The following is a 19,675-nucleotide window of genomic DNA, read 5'->3' as shown; positions in this document are numbered from 1 at the left end:
TCCTCCCTACCTTTTATCTTAGCCTGCTGGACAAACTTTCCTCATTCCTGAAGAAGGGCTTATGCCAGAAACGTCGATTCTCCTGTTCCCTGGATGCTGCCTGACCTAATAAAATTGATGCAATAAAAGATCAGTAATGAGGAAATTCATAGAATTAGAATGACAAGCCCACAGGAGCTGAAGGTTTCCATCAGAGCCTGTTAATGGAAGTAGAGGAGCACATTGTGGACACCCCAAATATATTCCTTGAGTTTTCTAGATAGAGGAGTCACCCCTCTGTCGAGGAAAATTGCACATCAATCCGCTTTTTAAGAATGAAAGAGGAAAACCAGGGAATTGCAGGCTAGCTAGTTTAATACCTATGGTGGGGAAATTGTTGCAGTCTATTATCAAGGATGGTGCAATGGAACACCTTGACAGTTTCAATTAATCAACTGATGATACGAAAGTCGGAGGAGTTGTTGACAGTGAGGAAGCATGTGGCAGGTTACAGCAGGATATAGAGAAGCTGCAGAGCTGGGCAGAAAGGTGGCAGATGGAATTCAATGTAGCTAAGTGCGAGGTGATTCACTTTGGGAAGAATAACAAAAAGATGGGGTACTGGGCTAATGGTCGGATACTTGGTAGTGTGGATGAGCAGAGGGATCTTGGTGTCCATGTACACAGATCTCTGAAAGTTGCCACCCAGGTAAATAGTGCGGTGAGGAAGGCATATGGCGTACTGGCTTTTATTGGTAGAGGAATGGAGTTCCGGAGTCCTGAGGTCATGATGCAGTTGTATAAGACTCTGGTACGGCCGCATCTGGAATATTGTGTGCAGTTTTGGTCGCCATACTATAGGAAGGATGTGGAGGCATTGGAACGGGTGCAGAGGAGGTTTACCAGGATGTTGCCTGGTATGGAAGGAAAATCGTATGAGGAAAGACTGAGGCACTTGGGGCTGTTTTCACTAGAGAAAAGAAGGTTTAGGGGTGACTTGATTGAGGTGTACAAGATGATTAGGGGGTTAGATAGGGTCGACAGTATGAACCTTTTCCCGCGTATTGAGTCGGGTATTACAAGGGGGCATAGCTTTAAATTAAGGGGGGGTAGATATAGGACTGATGTTAGGGGTAGGTTCTTCACTCAGCGAGTCGTTAGTTCATGGAATGCCCTGCCAGTAACAGTGGTGGACTCTCCCTCTTTATGGGCATTTAAGAGGGCATTGGATAGGTATATGGAGGATAGTGGGTTAGTGTAGTTTAGGTGGGCTTGGATCGGCGCAACATCGAGGGCCCAAGGGCCTGTACTGCGCTGTATTCTTCTATGTTCTATGTTCTATGAGAGCCAGCATAGATTCATGACAGGTAGGTCATGTCTGACAAACTTCATTGACTTTTTTGAAGAGGTGACTAAGGAAGTGGATAGGGGAACGTCTATGGATGTTGTTTTTATGGACTTCCCGAAGGCATTTGATAAAGTCTTAAAAGATGTTGTACAGCACTCCTTCAGCAGCAACACTCCCTGGATTTTGTACCCACAACGTTGACTCCATTGAGAAAGCTACTAAGTTAGTTGCTGTCCAGTCCAGAATCCACCAATAAAGAGAAGGTTAACTGAAGGTAGAACCTCATGGAATTGAGGGCAAATTACTACATGGCTGGGAAATTGGTTGAGTGGCATGCAACAGAAAATAGGGATAATGGTAAGCACTCAAACTGGCAGGTGGGCCAGTGGTGTTCCACAAGGATGTGTGTTAAAGCCTCAATAATGATTTGTAACGGCAGAAAGTCATATCCAAATTTTCCAATGGCACAAAGTTAGGCAGCATTGTAGAGAGAGTAAAACCATAAGACATAGGAGTGGAAGTAAGGCCATTCAGCCCATTGAGATGATGGCTGATTGACATTTCAACTCCACTTACCCGCACTCTGCCCATAGCCCATAATTCCTTGCAAGATTAATCTCTGCCTTCAAGACATTTAACGTCCCAGTCTCCACTGCACTCCGTGGCAATGAATTCCACAGGCCCATCACTCTTTGGCTGAAGAAACATCTCCTCATTTCCATTCTAAATTGACCCCCTACATTATAGACCGTCAATAACTCTTAGCAATTTTATGCTTAGTAAATGGGCAAAATGGCAGCAGATGGAGTTCAATGTCAGCAAGTGTGAACTTATCCACTTTGGACCAAAGACGAAAGATCAGGTACTTTGTAGATGGTATGAAGTTCAACACAGTGGGTATCCAAAGAGACTTGGGGATTCAGGTGCATAAATCTTTAAAATGTCATGAACAGGCATCAAAAATAATCCAGGAAAGCTAATGTAACCCCCGCCTTTATATCTAGAGGACTGCAGTACAAGGATGTAGAAGTCGTGCTGCAGTTATACAACATCCTAGTTAGACCCCACGTGGAATACTGTGAGCAGATCTGGGCACTACACCTTCGGAAGGATAGGTTGGCCTTGGAGGGAGTACAACGTAGGCTTACAAGAGTGATAGTTGGACTTCAGGGGTTAAGTTACGAGGTCAGATTGTACAAATTAGACTTGTTTTCTCCAAAATTTAAAAGGTTAAAGAGTGATCTGATTGAAGTCTTCAAAATATTAACAGGAAAAGATAGGGTAAAGATCAACTATTGCCACTGGTTGGGGATTCTAGAACAAGGGGGCATGCTCTGAGAATTATGGCCAGACCATCCAGGAGAGATGTTAGGAAGCACTTCTACACACAAAGGATGGGAGAAGTCTGGAACTCTTCTGCCAACAGTAGTGGATGTGGAATCAGTTGGCAATTTTAAATCTGAGATTGATAAATTTTTGTTAAGCAAATCTATTCGAGGAATATGGGCCAAAGGCAGGTATATGGAGTTAGGCCACAGATCAGACATTGAGTGGCAGAACAGGCGAGGAGCTGAATGGCCTCGTCCTGTTGCCATGACAAGTGGGCAGCTCATGTTGAAGTCTGTGGGTGGGGTACAGTGGGGCCTCTTACATCTGAAATGTCAGCCAAGACATTGGGATTAAAATCTCTTCCAAAGGGCCTAGCTGACAGTACAGCATTCCTTCAGCATCCACACTCCCTGGATTTTGTACTAACAACTTTGACTCAGTTGACGCAGCTAAATAAATGCAGAACGTTAGCTGCTGCCCAGTCTAGAATCCCTCAATAAACAAAGTTAAATAAGGCTGCACCTTAACGTGGCAAGGGAATAGCCTAGTGGTATTATCATTAGACTATTAATCCAGAAACTCAGCTAATGGTTCAAAGACCGGAGTTCAAATCCCACCAAGTCAAGTGGTGGAAATTGAATTCAATAAAAACCAATCTGGAATTAGATTAGATGATGAATGTTGGGGAAAAGAAAATAGCCATGTGGCTGACTCTTAACTGCCCTCTGCTTAATTAAAGATGAGCAATAATCACTGGCATTGCCAGAAACATCCATATCCCATGAGCGAACTTTGCACTATATAACACATAACCATGAGAAAACAGTGTACTTTGCAAGATGACCACCAGGAGGTGCTCAAACTAATGAAAACAGAAAACATACTCGATTTGTTATATGCAAAGTCTGATGATTTTTATTTTCAGAACAGAATCTTCACATTTCCAACACATTAGTATTTGAATAAGCTGTTTTCCCCATAACAACTACTTGTCACCTCCTCAAAGTTATTTGATTTTAGGAGACAAAGACCTAAATAATTTCTCAGAGTCAAAGATGATAATTCCCTATATTTTCAGAAGAAATGAACTTTTATTAAGAATCATGGATGTTTCAAGTTGGAGAATTGGAATTTAATAAAACAGATGCAGATTTTTGTTTCTGGAGGTCCATAGACTAAACAGAGCAGATCCTAACTGTATAAAAACCAAAAGGAACTGCAGATGCTGGAAATCAAACAAACACAGAAGTTGCTGGTAAAGCTCAGCAGGTCTGGCAGCATCTGTGAATTGAAATCAGAGTTAATGTTTCGGTTCTGTTGACCCTTCCTCAGAAACCTGTTAACTTGGATTTCTCTTCACCGATTCTGCCAGACCTGCTGAGCTTTTCCAGCAATTTGTTTTTGTTTCTGATCCTGATCCTAACTGTACTGTTGTACAAAATGTATACTGGAAATTCTTCTCAAACCAACACTTCTTGAAGCAGATGTGGCAGGTATTCTGTGCACAGCAAGGCCCCTAAAAGAGCTTCAATTTGTAACAGGGGAGCTAATTGGAAAGGTGGGACCTCTGCCAATGCAGCAAACCTTGGGTACAGCATGCAAAGCCTAGGTCAGGAACTCCAATCCTGGAGCAAGGCATAAACCCATAAATCTTCTGATATCAGAAAAAAAGTGCTGTTGCGCCAAATTAATTTTGGAAAATTTTGCATGCTTTACAGCCATAGAGATGTACAGCACGGTCCAACTCGTCCATGCTGACCAGATATCCCAACCTAATCTAGTCTCACTTTCCAGCACCCAGCCAACATCCCTCCAAGCCCTTCCAGATGCCTCTTAAATGCTGTAATTATACCAGCTCATTCCATACACATACCACCCTCTGCGTGAAAAAGTTGTCCCTTAGGTCTCTTATACCTTTCCCCTCTCAGCCTAAACCTATGCTCTCCAGTTCTGGACTCCCCCACTAAAAGGGAAAAAAACCTGGTCTATTTATCCTATCCATGCCTCTCGTTACTTTATAAACCTCTATAAAGGTCACCCCTCAGCCTCCGAAGCTATAGGAAAAACAGCCCCTGGCAACGTCCTTAGAAATCTTTTCTGAACCCTTTCAAGTTTCACAAAGTCCTTCCGATAGGAAGGAGACCAGAATTGCACCAATATTCCAAAAGTGGCCTAACCAACAGCCTGTACAGTTGCAACATGACCTCCCAACTCCTATACTCAATGCTCTGGCCAACACAGTAATGAAATCTTTCACAGTTCTGCTATTATAGACAAAAGAAATGTTCACAAATGTTAGACATTGATACATATCACATTTCAGTCCATCACATTGACACTGGCTCTAGAACAGTCCAAAACTACTCAAGATCTGCGCGTGCTCGCGCTCTCTGTTCAATTATTCTTTTCTCTCAACAAACCAATCTCTGCTTCAATCATTTCCCTGTGGGAAAACATTGATCCCTCTGCATAGAAATTTCCCCAATCCTGTCGACTCTCAATGACAATTCTGATTTATCACTTTGTCACTGATTTCCCATTAGAGGAAATGGTTTCTTCCAATTTACAACACAACCTTCATCTGTCAAATCTCGATCCTGTGCACTTGCTGTCTCTCCTGACTGCCCATCTCTGATGCGGCGAAAAGATTTCATCACCTGGTAGCTTGCCGATAAAATGCTCAAAACCTTCACTATGGACATCACAATCACGGTTTGGAAATGTGTTAGACTAGAGGGATAATAATTATAAAAGCAGACAGAGGTACAAGATAAAACTGGCATAGTATTCACTGTCCAAAGTATTTATATGGCACATACATGGTTTCTGACTGTAATCACAGAGACTCAATGACAAATGCTGGGGTTCTGCAGGTGTAGGTTCTCAGAGGACTGCAGTGTCTCCATTCTGGAAAATGGTTTAAGTACATCCCACTGACCTCCAATCCAGTTTATGTTAAATTAGCTTTATTTACTCCTGTGTTAACCTTTGTCTTTTTGTGATTGTTGAGGTGAATCTTGGACACCTGTCGTTTTGATATCCAAAACAGGATTAGATATACAGTAAAGCTCCCTTGATACCGTTCCCATCAAACACTCCCAGGCTGGTACAGCCAGGGGTTAGATAGAGCAAATCTCTCCAAACTGCCCCCAAACACACCGAGGGGGAACATCATGACGTTAGAGGCAGAATAAGAGGAACCATCTGATCAATTTCTTGCTTCCACCAGTTCCTGTAACAGAAACATTTCCACTTCCTGCTCCTTTGAGACCAGGACTGCCAATTAAAGTCATTACAACCAGTTACTCCCCTCAGAGCCAGAGATACCAGGTTAAGACTCCCAAGAGATATGATGCTTATATGCAGCAGAATGACTTTGTCTCATTGTTCATGAGTTGGATTTGACTGCCAGTCCAGCAGGAGATGAACAATGTTCAATGCACTGCTCAAACCGTGAATAATCCACCCATGTGTTACTTATTTAAGGTAGGTGACTTGATATCAAGTTGAGGGGTGACATGAAGAGAAATGTCTATTTCTGCTGCTCCCTGTGCACAGGTATCAGAGCACAGGGAAGGTAAAAATTTAGTCCCATACCGACAAGCACTTTCAGATCAGATTTAATATTTAAAGAGATCCACTTGATCTGCTTAGGTGATTTTGGCTTGTGAAGAAAACGGTCAACCAAACACAAGACAAATTTACAGTGCGCTCTCCACTCCTTTACCAACATACCTGTAACTTCTTTCTCTTCTGAACACAAACATTCACACAAGTGGGGGATGAACCAACATTACGTCTCGTCTGTTAGACTCACTTGCTTCTTGCAGCAATGCTCATGTCTTGCCCAAGGCTAAAAGCATTGTAGTGAGACCTCTGTATCAAGGACAGGACACAAGCAACACCTCACCACAAAGCCGACCTCTGGCTCAGTACTGACTGACCCTATAAACTCATTCCTCATGAAGGGCTTCTGCCTGAAATGTCGATTTTCCTGCTCCTTGGATGCTGCCTGACCTGCTGTGCTTTTCCAGCACCACTCTAACCTTGCCCCTATAAACTCATTCGCCCACCACTCTGACACTCAGTCACTACAGGCAGCACATCAATGGTCTTCTGTGCCCTCTGTCATTGCAAGCACCTCTTATGTCCAGTGCACTCTCATGCTATGTTGTGTTGGAGCAACTCCTTATTCTCCATCCTGCACTTCTGTAGCACTTTGTTCCTGTAGAAAACCCCACCAGCTCAGTCTTGCTGGAAAGACCATGCTTGGAGTCATCTACTCAACTGAGTCTCAGCAGTATCCTGCACATCAAGTGTTGACCATGCAATCAGGTTCCACCACCAAAAATACAAACAATTGCTTTTGCTGCAATGCAGCAGGTATCGCATCAACTTTCTGGAGCATCAGTCTAACTTGAGGCACGATACATTCTTCACTGGTTGGTTGAAATGTTTCAGGAGCGAAGGGAGGGAGGGACTGGGTAGTTGTGAGATGGAGTTCCTTTCACCTCAGGAACAGGTGATTGAATGTGGTCCAAATGGATGGCTTACTGCTGCTTGGTGCCACCAGTAAGAAAAGTGCAATTCATGTAGAGTCTTGACCCAACAGCTAGCAACAATTAACTGACATAAAACTGCCTGAAACTGGTAAGAAATGCAACTTGGATTTATACAACACTAGACTCGCACACACATTGAGTAGGAAAAACTACTTGAAGCTAAGCTGTAACCAGTGGCTACTGCTATTTCATTCAAGCGAAGGCCCCATAAGGCACACGGAACAAGACTGGCTGGTAGCAATGATTGAAAAAAATTGGTCAGGGTACTGGGAGCATATAGTCTTTCTGAATAGGGCCATAGGATCTTTAGCATCTCCTTGAGTCACTGGAATGGACAGAAAGGGTAACAGCTCCATATCTCAAACTCCATGCTTCCTGAGTACTGTACAACAAGGTCAACTGAGGCTGTGTTCAAGAGCTCTGGAACTCAAACCATCTGAGGATCACCATGGAGCCCAGCTGATGCACAATCAACCCACTCAGCACTGGCTTTTGCCTGGAGTTAAGACTACGGCTCAAGCCCCAACCCAGAGCTTCAAGGACATAATCACAGCTCACACTTCCCTGCAGTGCTCTCCTAGCTGAAGGTAGAAGGACTCTTCAATACAATTAGAGGAAATGCAGATGAGAATTCCCCAGTGGCCTACCCAATACCTATTGCCTAAGCAACATCCAAAATGTTGTCTTTGGGATCTTGCTGTGCTCAAACTGGCCAAACGCAGAGTCTTCACCTCAATAATACCTCCTCATTAGTGCTATGAGTAGAGTAAGGTGATAGGTCCTTCCTAATGTTGAAATATTATTGACAACCTCCAAACGATGAGCTTCTGTTGAAGGAACAGCTCTAAATTACAACAACTCTGCTGTAGAATTGCATATCATAGTGACACCACAGAAAACCTTCCAAGCACTGAGTAAGTGAGAGCGGGAAGGAGGGGTGGGAGAGAGGGATTAATCTGTGGAATAAATCCCTGAGGAGATGATGCAAGCCACTTATATTGATCATTTTAAGCATAAGTTGAATTTCTTTCACGAAATGAGACATGCTTGGGAGGAACAGATGCTTTTGCCTTATCTCGTGCCTGGGTCTTTTTGGACTCGGTGGAAACATTGAATCAAAAAGGATACTCATTTGGTCCATTGCACCGTTGCTACTTCATGAAAGAGTTACCAATTTAGTCTCACTCTCCCTGTGGCATTGAAGTTTCTTTTTGGTTGATAAGAACATATCAAACGCTGTTGTAAGTGACGACTGAATCTACTTCCACCAATCTCTCAGACAGTGCATTCTGGATCGAGCTAAATGACAGAAATCAAAGGCTATGGTTTGTACATGATTCCATTATTGTTTATCATCTGACTCTTATTATATTGAACGAGATGCATCTTAGTCTTTGTTTCTCAAATAATTCCCATGATCCTTAAAAAAAAGGGCAGGCTGCAGGGTGCAGAAAGCTACAGTCAGGATAGTGTCTCTGTCACTATGACGTGTCTCCTCCACATTCCAACTAAAACACCAGTTATTAAATTGACAAATCCACAAAACAGTGCAGTACCTTAAATGTCCAAAATCAGCAAATTGCAGAATCAATATGTTTCTTCTCCACATACAGAATGATCATCCATCACCACCCTTTACATATTGCCTCATACCTTCCTCCTTCGGAGTGAACAGGAGAGATTTAAGATACTTGCATATGAATATGAACACATCCAATCACAGCACAAGTGTGATTGTGGGATCAGGGAGTGGATAATGGAAGACACATATCGTCATAATCACAATAATTAAATCAATCTAGAAATCAGGTGGAGCTCATTTTTAAAAGGCCCTTGCATCTTAAATCCGAAAGCCAGTAGGAGTCATCTGCTGCTTCCAAGATCAGAGTTCTGTGCACAGCTGAGAAATGCCATCTCTCCAGCAGTCCTGAAAGTTTTTTTGATACAAAAATCCTCTCCTTAACCTCTTCAGCCAGACAACCAACCTCCACTGGACTGGGATGGCTGCATTCTTCCAAGCTCTCGCGTGCCCCAATTTTTTTTTGCCTCGATTTGACAACCATTTCTTAAGTTGCCTAACCTCTAAACTTTAGCATACCCTTGCAAAATCTCGTCAACTCTCCCTCCTTTAAGACGCCCCTTAAAACCTAGGACTTACTAACAAGTCTTTATGCAGCTTAAATGTTATATTTTGTCTGAAATGCTCTCATGAAGCACATTGTAATCTTACTCTATTAAAGGCGCTACAAAAGTCCAAGCTGTGCACGAAGGTTAAATGCTGCCCTTTAATGATATATACATTCCTACAGTACAGTATTTACATTGCCTAATGTTAGAAATACAGTATGTTAGACTTGCCTCACAAATCTCTCAGCTACATTAAATCTACACACAACCTTGCTTTTAAACCCTATGGACTTGAGAGGCATTTTCACTGCACACTAGGTTTACTGACCAGGGGGTTGTGCTTTCAATATCCATAGTTTATAATTTAAACTCCAATTATCAAGACTCATCCAGGAAAATGTATGTTAGAAGAATTGATTTGTTAACTTGGCTTTCAGGATTTGGGAGACTAATCCAATGAGATACCTTCCTTCTGTAAATATCTAAAGCTAACTTTCCGCCATGTCTTTGAATGCCTGGTGCAGAGACCCATCAGACTGCCTCCTGCCCAGTCACACGGCTTTCCTGGATGATGTTGGAGAATTGTTGAATGTTATGGTAAAGGGAGAGGCCCATTGGTCCATTACGTCTGTGTCAGCTGCTTGGAAGTTCAATCAAATTGATCCCCATTCTGCTCCTTCTCCACGACTTACTCCACAATTCTCCCACCCTCCGTGAGAAATCTAACACCACTCTTTGTTTTCATGTTTCCAAGCAAAAGACATCTTCATTCACAAGCCACTGAAAGAAGCTGCAGAGCATAAACACCTCCAGAATGGAGCCATGTAATGTATTTTGAACAAATATTCGCCAAGTGAGCTATGGGACACATTAACCAAGGCACAGATAAGCTTGACCCCAGGGAAAAGACTTTGTCTATTTATCCTATCCATGCCCCTCATAATTTTGTAAAACTCTATAAGGTCACCCCTCAGCCTCCGACGTTCCAGGGAAAACAGCCCCAGCCTGTTCAGCCTCTCCCTGCAGCTCAGATCCTCTAACCCTGGCAACATCCTTGTAAATCTTTTCTGAACCCTTTCATCTTTCACAACATCTTTCTGATAGGAAAGAGACCAGAATTGCACGCAATATTCCAACAGTGGCCTAACCAATGTCCTGTACGGCTGCAACATGACCTCCCGACTCCTGTACTCAATACTCTGACCAATAAAGGAAAGTATACCAAACACCTTCTTCACTATCCTATCTACCTGCGACTCCACTTTCAAGGAGCTATGAACCTGCACTCCAAGGTCTCTTTGTTCAGCAACACTCCCTAGGACCTTACCATTAAGTGTATAAGTCCTGCTAAGATGGTGTGTCGCCAAGTTCCCCTGGATTCATTCGAAAAACAGGCCTATGCCAAAATCCCACAGGAAACCAAGGGACGGCAGAACAGTACTGAAATCCAACAATGACCCAGAGTCAACAGGGTCACAAAGAGAGATAGGAACGTTGGACTTAATCTTGGACGGCCAAAGTAACTAAGGTCTTAAAAACAGTGACATTAACTTATTAACTAATTTTCTTGTATTATCTTTAACTAATTAAAACCATCTAAGCTATGGTTAGTTTAGTCCAAACCTTAAAGAAATACAAAATCTAGTCAAAACTGACTTAAGTACAAAGCAAACATTGCATATGCATGCTGTGAGCATGTGTTCTCTTCGAGTAGTGACAACATCTAAGTGCCTAAGTGCATCCAGCCTCTGGGGCTGTGGCCTTTTAGCCTTCGGGGTAAAGTTTAGCAGAACAGTCAAAATCGAGCTTCTGCGACCATCTGTCATTTCCATTCACGCAGACTTAAACATAAATTGTTCTGCTTCAGAAAGATAAAGAGAGAACGAGCGAGGAACTGGAGAGCGGGCAAGAGGGAAACAGAAAAGAATAGCAGGGGAGCAAGCAGAAAAGAAGGTGACAGCCCTAAAGAAAAAGGGAAAACCTTAAAGGGGGTGGATGGGGTGGATGTGTGTGACCATTCCAGAGAAAGAAAGTGAAAGCACATACAAAACAAAAGCAAGTGGCAGAAGTCTATACCAAGGACAAAGTGAATGAAATAAGAGGTAGGAGAACAGAGGGGCAAATTTGTGACAGACGTATTGAAAAACCTAAAAAGATCAAAAATATAGCCATTGTTACAGGCTCAGATTTAAAAATGCTCAGTAAGAAATGGCTCATTTTAAAACATTACTAAAAAACGAATGCAGAGTTAAATGTATCACAGTGTGCACGTGCACTCAATACATCAGCCCAAAGTGAGGTGTCCTTGACTTCATATCATCTCAGTGTCTTCGGGAGCTGAACTTTAAATACACTGCATGAGTACCACCCACCCCCAAAGAAAATACACTTCAGTTATTGAGGTTCTAGACTCTCAGTTGCCCTCTCCCACATGTGAATTTTATAATGGCAGCTACAATCAGGGTTGCACCCCATAACTGTTTAGAAAGTGGAAAACAATTTGATCTCAGATCTGCTTGCCCTAATGCCCACTCCTGAGAGCTCAGTGTGCCATCTGGCAGTTCATCTTAGCATTGGGATGCTCCAGCACACCCAGCATCACTCCAATAATGGTCTGGAGAGCCCGCCCCAGCTGCTCAGCGGTATACGGTTTCCCAAGAGGAGGCACGTGAATGAAAGCGGATTTGCCGTGGCTCAGGTGCAGAGAGGTATAATAGGTAAAATCACAGAGGTATCTGGATGGAGAGATAGAGGGAGACAAAATGTTAGAATTAAGAATTGAACCATTCAGCCCATGTGCCTGCACTGGTTCGATCAAAGCTTCTGATCACCATTCTCCTGAAATGGCCTCATATTCCTTCAACTTTTAATATTTATCGGATTGCCTTTTTATTAAAGAATGACTTAATCTGCTGCCATCGCTCTTTCAGACTTTGAGATCACAACTTGCTGCATTAATAAAACTCCTCATCCCACTGCTCCACTGGCTCTTTCACCAATTATCTAAAAATGAGTCTTCTGATTACCGACAAGCAGCTTATTTATTTTCCTGCTGATACAATCAAAACCCATCATAACTTTGAACACTTTCAGCAAGACTCCTCCCAGGACTCAAATATTTATTCAAATCAAATTCAGCTGTTTTTTTAAACAAAAACAGAAATTGGTGGAGAAACTCAGCAGGTCTGTCAGCATCTGTGGAGAGAAATTGAGTTAATGTTTCTGGTCCACTGAGCCAGCATCAGAAAAAGTATTCTGAAGTAGAGTCACTGGACTCAAAAGATTAATTGTTTCTCTCTTCAGAGATGCTGCCAGACGTGCTGAGTTCGGTCTGTTTGCTTCAATTAATCACTAGAATACTTAGCGGATTTTGAAAAGATTTGTAGCTCAGGTTGAGGTTCTCTTGAAGTGAATGGGTTTTGAATGGAGTTTAAAATTGACCTCCCTCCACTCTGAACTCCAACCATCCCCCACACATTAGCCCTTTACATGTTCAAAAACCTCCTTAAAACCCAACTCTTCAAAATCCTTCAATCATCTCCTGCGAGTTTTGAAGGAATCCATTGAGACACAAACCGTACCCCATCTCCTCCTTAATTCACTCATGGGACATGGGCATTACTGGCATTTATTGTCTGTCCCTAGTTGCCCCTTGAGAAGATGGAGAGGAGCTGCCTTCTTGAATCACTGCAGTCCATGTGCTGTAGGTAGACCCACAGTGCTCTTCGGGAGGGAGCTCCAGGATTTTGACCCAGAGACACTGAAGGAACTTCATTTACAGATTTTTTTAAAAAAAAAAGAATTCCTCATGCTCTCTCTTCCTGCACACAATTGCTAATTCACTCATCTCTCGGTGGTTGTTCAGCTTCCATCCCTACCTTTAAAGTTAATTGGCTTTGGAGAAAAACCATTGATTCCACAGCTCACCAAGTTCTCACTCTGCTTCTAGCAAGCAGCTGATGTTTGCAAATGATATGAGCTACAGCAGTCAGGGAAAGCCAGGGAGACACGTCATGGGAAGTGGTGACCCCACCCCCTTACCTTCCAGCATCCTGTGAGACAGAAATGACCACGTCCAGTTGTGGGTCAGTGATTTTGTTACACACGACATCCATGTCAATGACAGACTCGAGGCAGTCCGGTCCTCCCTGGACACAGCAGTGATTGTCTGGACAGTAACATCGATTATCCAGTCCCATGTATCCCTGGTTGTGTCCACATTTTTCCAGTGTCACTGTGGTGGCCATTCCCGAAACTCCAACATGGATGAACAACTAAGAAAAGAAAATTCACAAACACATGTCAGAAACTGATGCAGGATAAGGTCAGCTAATCTTGGCCATCACATATGCTGAAGTCTTTGCCACACCCCTCACCATCTTTGACCTAACTTCTATCCCACTCCCTCCTTCCCAGCCACCTCCCAGAGCCTCTCCGTTATTACCCTCTTTCCTCTTTACCAGGAAACTGCAGAGGAAGCTTTTGTCAAAACCTCTACGAGACCCACCCTCAGCACACTTGCTAGGATTTGCCAGAATTTGAGGGATTTTTAACAACCTCCAACCTTACTATTCAACTCATACTTGCCTTTGCTTCTGATGACAATCTGAAAACAAAGCATACTGCACAAGCCTATCAGATACTCTTACTTATCCTTGGGATGGGAAGCTGTTAAATGGACAGTAGGAAGGAGAAGTTCTGTATATGATAGATAATAGAAACCCACACTACCCAGAATCCCATGGGGCCGACCCTGGAGATTTATATTGTGAGCCAGTACTCGAGGTCCTTTGCCAGATGACCACTCCTGGTAACTTTTAGTACTTACCACCTCTACCATACATGGTACCGGCTAAGTGTTATTTGAGTTTTCCGCCACTGATGTCCCTTATATCATCTTGGGTCTGTCTAGTGATTACTGTTAGAGAATAGCCCACTATTCACAGTATAGTATCTACACAGGAGGCACTGTTCGTTGAGAAGGGTTTTTGCATTATAGCAACACATACAATTACATTTGGTTGGAAATACCGGGAACCTACAAGTGACAAATCCACCTAATCCCACTGAAAACTTGGCGGTAACTCTTCACTTCTATCCATGGACCATGTGCACCAACAGGTGAAACTAATGGAAAAGTTAACGTAACTCCTTCAGACCAGTTCTTTAAATGTGAATACAGATTTGGAAATAGCTACAAAATGATAAAGATGACGGTGGGAAACTGGTCCCAATTAAAGACGTGATAACCAAGGATAGAATCAGAGACACAGCATGGAAACAGACCTTTCGGTCTAACCAGTACATGCCAAACTAAACAGTCCCACCTGCCTACTCCTGGCCCATCTCCCTCCAAACCTTTCATACTCACGTACTTATCCAAACGTCATTTAAACATTGTAACTGTACGTGCATCCAACACTTTCTCTGGAAGTTCATTCCTCACACGAACCACCCTCTGTGCAAAAATATTGCCTCTCATGTCTTTTTAAAGATCCTTTTCCTCTCACCTTAAAAACATGCCTCCTGTCTTGAAATCCCCCACACCCGGAGTTAAGAATTACAGATCAATTAGATCAGTATGACAGGACAAACAGCTGTTGAAAATTTATTTTCCCATTTATGTCGAAAAGTTGAATTAACGTTCAAGTTTAGACTAAATTTTCAATCACATCATACCAGGAACCAGTCAAATGCAGATGAAAATGTCTGTACTAATAGTGTGACTCCCGGGACCAATGAGAATACTGTAGTAGATAACAAGATCCTACTTAAAACTTCAAACCCAAATTTGACATGGGTAGGCAGGAGAACAATATAAGCAGCATTGATACAGTTTGCCATCCAATATAGCTAAAGGTGGGGAGGACTACAGTGGGACTCAAAATCACAGCAAACAGAATTGCACAGTCTTTAAATAGAAGCAGGCTTTTTTTTGCGAGTGAGCTAAACCAATTGGAGACTGAAAGATGTAGGAACAGATTTTGGCCATTCAGCTCCTTGGGTCTATTCTGCCATTCGATGAGATCGTGGTTGATCTGATAATCATCAACACCACTTTCCTTCCTTTTCCCCATAACCCCCTTGATTCCTTTATTCAGTAAAAATCTGTCAAACTCAGCATGGAACATAATTTAATCACCCACCCTCAACAGCTCTCTGCAGTAAAGCATTCCACAGATTCACTAATGCCTGAGAGGAAAACAAACCCTTGTCTGTCTTAAATACGTGACCCTTGTTCAGAAGATGACACCCTGTGGTCCTAAACTCTCCCACAAAGGGAAAGAACCTTTCCACATCTACCCTGTCAACCACCCTCAGAATCTGGTGTTTCAGTCAGGTTACCTCTCATTCCTCTAAACTCCAATGAGTTACAGGCCCAACCTACTCAGCCTCTCCGCATAACAATCTCTCCAAACCCAGAATCAACCTAGTGAACCTATTCTGGGCTACCTCCAATGACAGTAGGTTTTCACAGAAAAGCGGCCACAAACCTATTCAGTGTCCCACTGTGGTCTAACTAATGCCTTGTATAGTTTTAGCAAGAGCTCCCTAGTTTTATGCTCCAGTTCTTTTGAAGTAAAGGTCAACAGTCCATTGGAGAATTGTTGCAGAAAACAAATTATGCACCAATAATCAACCAGTCATGTGCAACAGTGCAATTTCCAAACCTAATTGACAAGAAAATCATTCAATCACTATGTTGGACAAGGCTTGTGGTTACTGTTCACAGCTCAAGAAAAGGTTTCCTCGGGATTATATTCTCCGAGAGGAGAACAGGGTCTAACCTGAGGGTTATGACGCTTCCACAGAGAAGGAATCAAATCCAGGACCTTCTGATATTCCACTGGAATCTCATACACAAAGAGATCCACTTCTTCACCTAGGCCAAGCTTCTGTAATTCCTGAAATAGTCAGAAGATACATGATAGTGGCAGAGGAGACACTGATTAATAGATATCATTTGACCTTGGAATCTCACAGAGATAAAAGCATCTTCAGAATTGATGTCTAAATGATAATCTATGGGTTACATGCAGCACAAAATTCTGCTAAAAGCATCCTGCAAGGCCAAACCAGCCCCATCTGCATTGGTTTCGTACTCACTGGTTTGCTCTGTTTGAATTCTGCCCTGGAGGATTGGCAAATGATCTCCTTCCTACAGAGCCTCATCTCCTCTCTATCGCTGTAACCTCCTTCAGCCTTATTACACTCTCAGATCTTTGTGCCCCAAGTCTGTCCTCTTGGTTACCCCCAATTATCACCAATTCCCCCAACACGCCACACTCTACTCGGCATGTTGTTTTATAGAGGTACTTGCGCAGAATGTAATATTCAAACATAGAAAGGTAGCAGCTAGGAACAAACAGTAGATCATTCAGCCCTTTGAGTTTGTGGCAGCATTCAATATGATCATGGCTAACCCTGCATCTCAATGCCATCTTCCAGTTTTCTTCCCATAACCCTTGATGCCTTTTAAATCTGAAAAAAAGTCTCTTTCATCAACGTATTCGGTGATGTGGTCTCCAGAGACTTCTGTGGTAGGCATGCTTGCTAATCTCAATTTTCATCACTGATTTGGCAACAGTTTTAAAGAATGACAAAACGTCAAATCATATGGCAGAATTTTTGCAAAGATTAATTAAACCAAAGGTACATTAAGAAAACATGCAGATTAATAAAACAAAGAAATAAAGCAGCCAGATTATGTAGATTTGGGCCTTTGTAAAACTTTTAAATCAGAGGCTCATCCAGTTAAGCTGTGCCAGAAAAAAGCCAGAGTGTAATAATGGACTGGGGGGGTTGCCAAGTAAAACCTTGAAGCATAACTACCACATCAATCATTGGGACAACTTAAAAATGCGCATGCGTGCACCAACATGCCACCGAAATACACACAGAAAGGACAGTCTACGTGACAGCATTTACAAAGAACAACTTGTGTACTCTGGCCCACAAACTCACCCTCTAATAAAATGTGGAATCATGAAATGCTTCAGAACAATGAAAGCCTTTGTTGCTTCTCAATAACCTGCAGTCAATCTTGCCAAGATGTGAATTGTGCCATTTTCTGTCATACCAGGAACAACAGTCTTTCCCCATCTCTTTTACCCGAGCAATGTTGATCAAGTTCAAGATGCACTTGAAAACATCTCTCCCTCCCAGTTGGGTGGGAAATCCTCCAAGTGCCCCCACCCTCCTGTCTGGTCTGGTCTATATGTGACTCTAGATCCATGGCAATGTGGTTGAATCTGAACTGCCCTCTTAGCAATTAGAGACAGAGTTAGTCTAGACAATGATGCCCACACCCTATTAGCAATTAAAATAAATTAAAAACAAAAACGGAAATTGCTGGAAAAACACAGCAGGGCTAGCAGCACCTGTGGAGAGAAAGTGGAGTTAATGTTTCGTGTCCAGTGACCCTTCTTCTGAACTAAACTAAAATAAACTAACATATTGCTGGGGTCAGCAGGGGCAGAAACATATACAACTTAAACATAAAATAAAGCACACTAATCTGTTTTGTCCGCACAATAGAACATAATAATATGTTAAGACGGGGTTCTGGATACAAAGATTCTAATCTGCTACTATCGAGTTGGCTTGACTTGGAAAAACTGTGGCCCAAAAAAGTCCATTTCTTTGTAATATTTTAGAGCCAACTGAAGAAACAAGCGTTAAGCAAAACAATAAAATAAAATGAAGAACTAATGCTTGCTTCGGAATCATGGAGAAGCTAGTTTAATTCTCAAGGAGTTGTACAGGTTCCAAGTATAGGATGAAGTTGATAACACTTCGCATTCAGACCTGCTCAGCCAGCCAGGAGAGTATACTTCACATTGTACCAGAGCCATAAGCCTCGAGCCCGGGTAACTCAGTCGGTAGAGCATCAGACTCTTAATCGGAGGATCCAGGGTTCAAGTCCCTGCTCGGGCGGGTCACTTGTGGGCGGCACGGTGGCACAGTGGTTAGCACTGCTGCCTCACAGCGCCAGAGACCTGGGTTCAATTCCCGCCTCAGGTGACTGACTGTGTGGAGTTTGCATGTTCTCCCCTTGGGTTTCCTCCGGGTGCTCCGGTTTCCTCCCACAGTCACAAAGATGTGCAGGGTCAGGTGAATTGGCCATGCTAAATTGCCCGTAGTGTTAGGTAAGGGGTAAACGTAGGGGTATGGGTGGGTTACGCTTTGGCGGGTCGGTGTGGACTTGTTGGGCCGAAGGGCCTGTTTCCACACTGTAATGTAATCTAAATAAGGGAACAGCCCCAGAGAACTGCAACAGAAGCCCAAATTCACCAGTACAAGGAGATTAAAAAAAAGGATCATGTGAAGTCAGAGGATATTAAACGGGAAGATATTGATCCCAAGACATAGTTCCTATTTACTCAAAACCGGTTCCAAATAAAAGTAAGCAGGTTTATTGATTCCAATATTACCTTAACATCTGTGAATTCATAGGGAATAAAGAATGGGATTAACACTAATTTAAGAATTTGCCCTGAGAAACTCTCTTGGGTGAAAGGCCTAACAGGACAGGGGAGGTAGAGCTTGTGGCTTTTGAACAAGAATTGGATAATTATTTAAAGATGAGGAATCTGAAAGGCTACACTGTAAAGGTAGGGGAGCAGACGAGGTGAAATGCCACCAAGAGAGCCAGTACAAATGGTGGACTGAATGGCCTTCTTCAGAACTTAGCATTTCATAGCATTTAATACATGATTCTATGAAAGTGAATTAAGTTTAGTTTTAAGCAGCACTGTTAGATTTGACTGTGATCTGATCATGGGCAAGAACCATGTGGATTGTAGACCTGTGCAGATTGGTTGACACAATGGTGTTGCCAATTCTAAAACTTAATTTGCTCCTCCCACAACGACTAGACTAACCATTACCAAGAGCCTTTGGTTTGATAAAACGAATGCTTGACTAATTCATGAAGGTGGAGAAAGTGAGGTCTGCAGATGCTGGAGATCAGAGATGGAAATGTGTTGCTGGAAAAGCGCAGCAGGTCAGGCAGCATCTAGGGAACAGGAGAATCGACGTTTCGGGCATTAGCCCTGAAGAAGGGCTAATGCCCGAAACGTCGATTCTCCTGTTCCCTAGATGCTGCCTGACCTGCTGCGCTTTTCCAGCAACACATTTCCATCTCTAATTCATGAAGGTGTCTACAGAGAAGTAATGACCAATATGGATGGAGGGGAACTGATTGATGTAATGCAAATGATATTCCAAAAGGCACTTGTTTAGATGTTTCAAACATTGCACAAAGGTTATGGTGATAGGGCCAACAATAGCATGGAGAGGACTGGTGAGCAATTGCGAAATACAGAAG

The 19,675-nt window shown here is 42.8% G+C and overlaps 1 protein-coding gene and 1 non-coding gene across 2 annotated transcripts in view; one reads left to right on the top strand and one right to left on the bottom strand.

Annotated features, from left to right (window-relative positions):
• Positions 1-3,555: 3,555 nt before the first annotated feature.
• Positions 3,556-19,675, bottom strand: part of pgpep1 (pyroglutamyl-peptidase I) — a 36,721-nt gene continuing 20,601 nt past the window's right edge. The window contains exons 3-5 of the mRNA XM_043721479.2: positions 16,134-16,250; positions 13,387-13,619; positions 3,556-12,080 (exon numbers count right to left, since the gene is read on the bottom strand). Of these exons, the coding sequence (XP_043577414.2) occupies positions 11,888-12,080; positions 13,387-13,619; positions 16,134-16,250 (543 nt within the window). The 3' untranslated portion in view covers positions 3,556-11,887. The remainder of the gene's footprint in view (positions 12,081-13,386; positions 13,620-16,133; positions 16,251-19,675) is intronic.
• On the top strand, positions 18,210-18,282 carry trnak-cuu (transfer RNA lysine (anticodon CUU)). The gene has a single exon. It is a non-coding gene; the product is annotated as a tRNA-Lys (tRNA).

The sequence above is a fragment of the Chiloscyllium plagiosum genome, unplaced genomic scaffold, assembly GCF_037043375.1.
Source record: "Chiloscyllium plagiosum isolate Xiang-an unplaced genomic scaffold, Cpla_swu_hap1 HiC_scaffold_28, whole genome shotgun sequence".
NCBI lineage: Eukaryota > Metazoa > Chordata > Chondrichthyes > Orectolobiformes > Hemiscylliidae > Chiloscyllium > Chiloscyllium plagiosum.
This window is presented reverse-complemented; position numbering and strand designations above follow the sequence as displayed.